Source organism: Brassica oleracea, chromosome C7 (assembly GCF_000695525.1).
Source record: "Brassica oleracea var. oleracea cultivar TO1000 chromosome C7, BOL, whole genome shotgun sequence".
Lineage (NCBI taxonomy): Eukaryota > Viridiplantae > Streptophyta > Magnoliopsida > Brassicales > Brassicaceae > Brassica > Brassica oleracea.
In genome coordinates this window covers 31785605-31794052 of record NC_027754.1, presented here as the reverse complement: position 1 = coordinate 31794052, position 8448 = coordinate 31785605, and the positions used below count along the sequence as shown (strand labels likewise).

The 8448-nt window shown below is 29.4% G+C and overlaps 1 protein-coding gene across 1 annotated transcript; it reads right to left on the bottom strand.

Moving 5' to 3' along the window:
* Positions 1-3142: 3142 nt before the first annotated feature.
* Positions 3143-6459, bottom strand: LOC106301483 (choline/ethanolaminephosphotransferase 2-like). Its single transcript, XM_013737886.1, has 19 exons — positions 6160-6459; positions 5859-6018; positions 5710-5719; positions 5578-5628; positions 5429-5506; positions 5264-5339; positions 5165-5187; positions 4986-5086; positions 4804-4898; positions 4652-4720; positions 4518-4587; positions 4373-4436; positions 4248-4288; positions 4085-4169; positions 3933-3995; positions 3783-3841; positions 3583-3708; positions 3464-3497; positions 3143-3353 (listed from the first exon to the last, which is right to left on the bottom strand). Exons 2-18 carry the CDS (start codon positions 5993-5995, stop codon positions 3476-3478), a joined length of 1170 nt encoding a protein of 389 aa, XP_013593340.1. The 5' UTR covers positions 5996-6018; positions 6160-6459; the 3' UTR covers positions 3143-3353; positions 3464-3475.
* Between the last annotated feature and the right edge of the window lie 1989 nt (positions 6460-8448).

The following is an 8448-nucleotide window of genomic DNA, read 5'->3' as shown; positions in this document are numbered from 1 at the left end:
GCCGGGATGAGATTAGGGTTTTAGGGTTCGGACTTTAGCTTAGGGTTTAGAACGTAATCGTGCTGATAACGTGTTGTGAAACTAGAGAATAAAATCTATGTTTATGTATTATTCATAAACATAAGGAGTCATTTATATATAGAGAATTACACCGTCATAAAATAATAGAAAGACTAAAAAAATGAAATACAAATATGAAAACAGTACAAATCATAATTTAATAAGGAAAATGCAAGATGTCGATTCTCTCTCTCCTCACGGTCGATTCATTGCGCCGGTTATAAACCGGACCGGTTATGCACATCCACAATATGATTTATAACATTTGTACGTTCTATTTATGTTTTTATATACGTATATATATATATATATAATTTACGTTATATACAAAAATCTAAAATCCAACAGTTTATTATAAGCAGCAATACTCGATAACAACATCACCAAAACTATTTTACCAAAAAGAAAATCACCAAAACTAAAATTTAGTGCACAAAATTAAAAAATGTTTAGGAAATATATGAATGAACTCTAAAACCATAAGTAAAATAAAAATAAAATCGTTTTACAAATTTTAAAATAGAAGGGAAATGGGTGGGTTAAAAAGTGAGATAATGCAAAAGTCGGCACGCCCTAGGCAGCATGCTTGAACAATAGACATCATTTGGGACATGTCAATGTTCTAAGGTATGTTTTGTCTCTTTTAATATTATTCTACATCTACATTTTGCTGCGTATATATGTGTTAAATGTGTTCATAATCATTGTGTTGTATTGTTCCGTTGTTCATTAATTATGTTGTTTCTGTTCCATAATTGGGTTATTCATTCCTTTAGACACAAGATCTTGCTTTTCTCGTTTACTATAGTTTATTTATCTTTTCTACACATTAGGACACTACCTTCTGCAATCACATGTCGGTTCAGTGTGGTTAGCTCTAAACCGGCGGCCGAAACATCCAAAACCATATGCACCGCCTAATAGTATCATCTACTATATGATAACTCACGCCTTGCGCATATGAATTCTTTTAAAAATATATTGTACTTAAATTTTATATACAATATACATTTTGTTATCAATAATTTTTTTTACATTTGATTATGAATAGACATTTGAATACCATTTGGTTTGGTTTGAGTTAGGGTTCAGATACCTATTTATTTTTTATTTTTAAATTAAAGTTCATATATGCTTTAAAGTTTTCAAATCTAAAAATAAAAATAATGTATAACATATAAATCTGAATAATGTACATCAAAATACTTAAACTTAACATAAAAATTGGTTTAGTTTAATATTTAGATAGAAAATCAATAGATATTTTAAGTATTTTAGGTATTCTAAGTATCGTTTAGCTATTTTGAACATGTACTTATAACTATTTGTATATATTTCCAAGAATTTTGGACAACTTAAAAACATCTTATATATTTTATATATTCTTTTAGATATTAAATTTTTTAAAATAATATATTTAAATATATAAATCTTATTCGGATATATTCGGATACCTAAAATATTACGGTTTGGATCGAGTTCCGTTCCGGTTCTCTAGATACAAAAAAATTTGAACCCATGGATATCTAACCAATTTTGGTTAAAGTTCAGTACTATTCTTTGGATCGGCCTTTGTTTATTTTTTTGGATTCGATTTTCCAACCCTATATTTTTATTGTGACAAAATTTTAAACGAAAATGAAGATGGTACATATTGATTTTGGATATGCAACAATTTTTAAACCAAAACACATTTTACTATATATGTGGTCCATTTAGTTAATCATTAAAAATTGTTCTAAGCCCATTTAAAAATAATAATAGGCTGAACTTTAAAAAAAGTTATCATTTCAGATTGTCAATTGACACTTTCAAATATTATATGTCGGTGTTGTGATGAATAGAAAGGGGGTTAGGGTTAGGAAAACAAATTTGTTGTGCAATCTATATTCTCGCTAAGTGATTTCAATAACTTCTAAATAAATCTTAATTGTATCGATTTCTTGTAAGATTTTTGAACAATATTAATTAAAAAAATCTTACGCTTGCTAGAGTAATCAATTGTTTCTCAATTAATATATAGGAGATTATAGTAATCACATAAATCAAAACAATACCTCTTGTTTATTTATAATATATTTATGGTAAATAAATCAAAATAATTATTTTTTATTTTATATTGTATATAATTATATTATATAGCATATTTTAATATAAATATTTATTATTGAGACTTTCTAATCATATATATTTATTAACATTTGTATATTTGATGTAACAAAAATTTAAACCAATAATCTCAAAAAATTTGATGTGGTATTTTTCGATGCAAATTTCAAAATTAAAATATTAAGGTCTCAATACTCTTTCAATGCAAATTTTAAAATTAATATATTATTTATTTTTAAATGGTACATATTTTAGTTTAAATGATATTAATATATATATATATATTATTTGATATAAATATCTATTAAATAAAAATTCATATTAATATGATTGTATGATCATTTGTATCTTGTTATAACAAAAAAAATTAAGCCATTGATCACAAAATTTTCAAACGGATTTTTAACATTTTTGTAATTTAAATTCGTTTTAAAAAAATTCAAAATGTGATAAAATGATAACGGATGCAAAAATTGTTATCAAATCATTATTATTAATAATCATTCATTGTCATATATATGTTAATCATATTAAGTAATCTGTGGCTTTTATTTAAAGAAAGAATACATTTTCTTATATTTTGGATTAATATAATGTTCCTTATTAATTAAATTTTGGACCAACATTTTGTGAACTAAATTATCATCATAATTAAGTGACACCTAAATAAGGTATCTTTTTAATTATTACAAATTTAATGTTACAACTTTTTAAATGATCCTGGATTAATATATAGAGAATGTTTATATTCATGTTTTAATTTAAAATAGAGATTAAAATATATAAGATGATTTCCAATAATTTATTTTATTGTCCCGACAAAGATCTATAATATATAAAAGGATATATATATATATATATATATATATATATATATATATTATATTTCGATTCTTTTTTATTGTAATAAACATTAACACGAAATTAAATTTCCAAAAACTAAAAGCAAATCTCGATAAGACCTCAAAAAATGTAATCAATAAAACCAAATTCATAAATAAATAATCACGAAAAATCATTCTTTTTCGTAGAAACATTACAAAAATAGTTCTACATGAATTACCTATTTCGACCAAACAAAATAATAAGATTAAAGGCTATTCATCCAAAAATATATCGATCAGTCGTTTAATTTCAGTGAAAAAATAATATTAAGATTCGTGTTGGGATTTGCATTATCCTCCCTGGAAAGAAAGAAAAAAAAACGTTTAAGAAGCAGATGAACATTAAACCAACACACAAGTTCTTAAGAACTGGAAAAGAAAAAATCTAAAACCTAAATAAACAAACATACCTTGAGCTTCCTTCAAGCTTCCTTACGTGTAATCCTGACGAAACAGTTCAAATAAAATCAGGTTGTTGTAAACTATAATGATTAAAATGGTACCAAAAAAGGGATTATATTATACAAACCTGAAGCAGTAGATTCCAAGTGCAGTAGTGATTTCATGAATGACTGAGGTTGCAAAATGCATGTATAGTGCCATTGTGAATATACAATAACCAAGAAGCACCCAAAACTCATCCACTAGAGCAACCCTACACAGAGATTAAAAGTATTAAAGACTAAAAATCTGATAAAATCCACAAAGCAAAGAGAACAAAGAAGATACCCGTTGTTGAGTCTAGCGGTTAGAGCATTTGCTAGTGCAAAGGGAAGGTAAAGCAGTGACTGTATACAAGAGAAATGTTCATGAATACTATGAAGAAAATTACTTAAGCAGTGACTGTGCAAAGAAGAGCGAGGTTTATAGGATTTTTACCATGCACATGTTTGTTTTTAATCCTTTTGGTTCATCACATATGTGAGCTAAAATTATTCTTCCCTGGAATCATAAAACCATTTGACTAATGGGCTCAGCTTTCAGTTCATCATTTAAAAAATGAATACAAATTCAAAACAAGATTTGCTTACCACAATGAATCCAAATGCAAGACCAGTTCCCAGTACAACTAAGTGAGGGTAGTTTCTTATGAGATCAGTTGGAGACAAGTAGTCCCTGATTAAGACAAAGGATACCGATAAGTCTCAGTGAGACCACGTTGAAAGAAAGAAAGAAAAATTAGAAAAGACATACCAAATCAAAACTCCTGCAAGTAGCCCAACGAATGGAAACAGCTGAATACACAAAAAGATATCTACATTACACAAAGTTATATAAAGAAAATGGAAAATAAGAGTGTCAATCATATCAGACTATACCATAGATAATGCTACAAACATGCTTCCTTTTCTTGGCTGTATAACTTTGTATACATTGGACACGCTGTAGAATAAAGATGTGAGCAGAGCAAAATGCATAGAAAGAGTTTGAAATGCAAGATCATTGAACTCTCATAAGACTCACCTGAATGCAAGTGTTGGTATAACAGCAAAAGCAACCATCGTTATTAGTACTACTCTTGATGTTGTAATCTCTGTAAAAAAACAAGAAATGTTAAGGAGACAACTTTGGGATACACACAAAGATGAAAAACTTACCGTTCAAGAAGGGCACCCAACTAAACAAGGGGATTGACTCTCCAAACTGCTGAGCCCACCATTCAGCACCTTTAAGATGGAAGATTTAAAAAAAAAATGAATGCTAGTAACAAAGAGGTTTTTGTATAAGATAGTATAGTTTGAACCTTTACCAACAATGGCTGTGAAGAAGTGACCACAGTATATAAGTGCAAGACCTTCTGTAGGACCATTGACTACCGGGAGAGTCAGTATATTGGTAAAATAGCTAATGACACAAAAGGGTAAAGAGAGCAAAGTTATTTCGAGTTTCATAAGAAAACAGAGTTAAGCTGAAGAAATGTAACACACTTACGTTTCCCATGTAGATCCAATAAATGGAATAGCTGATATAATCCAGAACCAGAAAGTATCTCTTCCACACATAGCAGTACTCCCATATGCCATCGTTTCAAACTGTTTATTGCAGAAATTGAATAAATAAGCTAAAGATAAAGGAATATAAGAAGAAGAAAAAGGGAATGTAAAGCATACCGCACAAGCAAGTGCATCACAACCTACAAGAAATTGAAATGTGTGTTAAGAAGAAAGGGATTGCTTTCATTGCTAAGAAAGAAAGAAAGATAAGAGTACCATGATCAAAGAGCTCTCCGAGTGGGCTACTGGAGTTTGTTCTTCGTGCTTGCTTTCCATCAACCGCATCAAATGTCTACAAATATCAATCATAAGAGCGCTCCAAATAAGTCAGCACAGAAGACTACTTAATACTTAACAACTAACAAGCATATGAGAATAGACCTGATACAAAAACAGAAGGAGTCCATGTGCCAAGTGAACCCATCGAGGAGGAGGAGAATCCAACTGAGGTGAGTATACCTAAAGACAGTAAAATCCATATGAGCAAAGCAACGGGAAGCTCGAGAGAATAAAGAATCAATGGAACTCACATAGCCTAAGAGCGCAGATATGATGAGAAACATGAACCCCGTAAGCGTTATCTACAAGACAAAAAACGCACACAAACCGTAAGTCGTATCGCTTCAGTAACAATGAGACATTGATGTTTGATTTACTTATACCATGTTGGGTCTGGATATGGATATCCCAAAGACAAACACATGAAAAAAAAAAAAAAAAGGAACAGCAAAAAACGTTAGTCCAACCACTTGAAGGAATCAAAACAATGAGGTCAAGAACTAGAACCAACATTAAAGGTGGGGGTACTTACGGCATCCAGAGAGGGAAGATTTTGACAAAACGATTCCAAAAAGGTTGGAGAACGTATTTGGCAAGGTAAGAGTGATCCACACCACTGTATTTGTGTCTATGAAGAGCTGCTACCCCATGTGCTCCTATGTATCCCATCCCTTTATAACCTCAAATCAAACCTGTCAAAGATCAAACGAAATCGATTCAGAAATTCAAACAAAACTAGCGTGGAAGGACCTTCATAAAAAAGCTTGTAAATGAGGAGCAAATTGGATCCAAAGATGGCGGAGACATAAAAGGGGGTTGGGAGCGAAGAGTACCTGCGACGCTTGGGGGCGATGGAGATGTGTTACAAATTAAGACGAAGACGACGTCGACGACAGAATCTGAGAATGTGTATTTTTATATAAAGAGAAAGAGAAAGAGAAAGAGAAAGAGGGAGAGAGGAGAGAGCTTGTGCCTACGCTTATGAGTCTCTTCTCTCTGCTCTCTCTCTCTCTCTCTCGCGCGTCCTAAAAGAGGCAAAGCGGGACGAGAGTGGAAAGAGGCGGAGGGCTTTGCGTATCTGTAACCATTTTTTATTTATTTTCTTTATTTAATTCCCTCCTTTATTCCTCCTTAAACTAAGAAAAGAATCTTATATGAGAATCTTATATAATACTTTTTTCGTTAAGGCCCGTTATAAAATTTAGAATACAAATTATTAAATATATTTTTTATTCGGAGGTTAACTTGTTCAAGAACATAAAATAAAAAGGTTTTGTTTCAGTAGTCCTAAGTTTTTTTAAAATAAGAAAATAAAAATTAATTGATAAAATATGGTTCTTATTTAAGTTTAAGAAGTTTTAATCAGTTTTTTTGTAACACTATTTTTGTCGGATCGTATAAATTAGTAAATCAAATGTATGCGAATAAATGAGTGGACATTATTTCTATGGTCTCTTTTTAATTATGTATCCAACGGTTTTGATATGAAAAATTGCATGAAATACGTTAAGTCGGATACCACTTTTAAAAAAAAAACTCTACCAAATTTATGACAAATGATTATTGTGTACGGTTTAGTATATAGGAGATGAGATAGAGTTTAAAAAAAATTATGAATAATTCTTAAATATTTTTAAATGATTTAGGAATTTAATTTTATATTTTTAATAATAAATTTAAAATATTTAAAATATTTATAAAAATTATTATTTAAAAATAAATATGAAAATAATATCAAATTTGAAGTAAAATTAAAATTAAAATTTTTAAAAAATATATTTTGGTCTATTCGAGTTACGTGTCCTAAGCGCTAGAGATTGGGAAAAACCATAATCGAAAATGCGTGCAAGATTGAATGAAATGCGAACATTGATGTATCCATGATGTTGATTGTTAAATAGAACTAAAAGTATTTGCCTATTCAAACTTTTTTCCTTTTTACATATACCATTATATAGTATATATATACACAAAAGAGAGACATGTTGTTCTATAGATTTCTATATTTTGAAAAGTTTAAAAGAATCGTATTCTTCTTTCTTCTATTTATTTTTGTGTTGGCCTCAAAATGTTTCTCTCAACGAATCTGGCATCTTCATTTTATATTTGTAAAAAAAATCAAAGTTGCTTTCTTTTACGATGTCCACAAAATTTTACTTTTCAAGTATTGTATACGTTAACAATTGATCACGACCTATCCATGACTTATATGAAAAGATCTTATATATAACTTTATAAATAGTATGAAAGTATGGGAAATTCGTATGCATACGCGAATTATTGCAACTTGAGATAATCTTTTATTCAAAATGGGGCAAGATATTGTTTGTACATTTTAAAATATCGATGAAACCAAGACGTTTCGCCATCATTAATTTGTATTTTTGTCGAATAATTGAGTAGTAGTATCTTATATTGCTACTTTGTTATTGGAGAATAAGTTTAGCTGTTTTTTATTTAAGCAAGTTGGACAAGAACGATCACGTGCAAGTTGGAGAATAATGCTTACGAGATCTAGTGCACCCCATTAAATACTCTTACAGCATGATTAACATGAATTTTTTAGGATGGGTTCTTAGCGTTAAAAAATTGTTTCTTAAATTTTAATTAAAAAAACTAAGAACCAGTTATTAAATAAAGATTTTAACAACCGGTTTTTAGTTTTTTTAGTTAAAAGTTAAGAAACAGTTTCTTAACTTCCGATAAGAACCTTGGGTTAATCATGGTCTTAGCCAGTCACTGAGTTTAGTGAATAGATAGCATAGTTTGTTCTTCATACGAAAGCGTTTCCTTTTAATGAAAACTTTAAACTAACTAGTATATAGTAAGGCAAGCCAAATCTCAGTAATAGCGTATAAAATAACTTCAGACTAAAAGATTTAACAGAACGAAGCAAACAATCGGTCATTGTTTTTAAATACAAAAGGATTATATTACTTACACAGGAGTAGATTAGCTATCTTTAACGAAACTAAAAATATGAAAGGCATATCGATGTTACTTGGATCCTATATCGTATAGATGTCATATATTGAGTGTCGTTCTGTGCTTTATTGTTATTAGCTAATAAAAGTTTGATAGTTTTTTTGAACATTAAAAGTTGTAGAGTTTCAATCAATTTA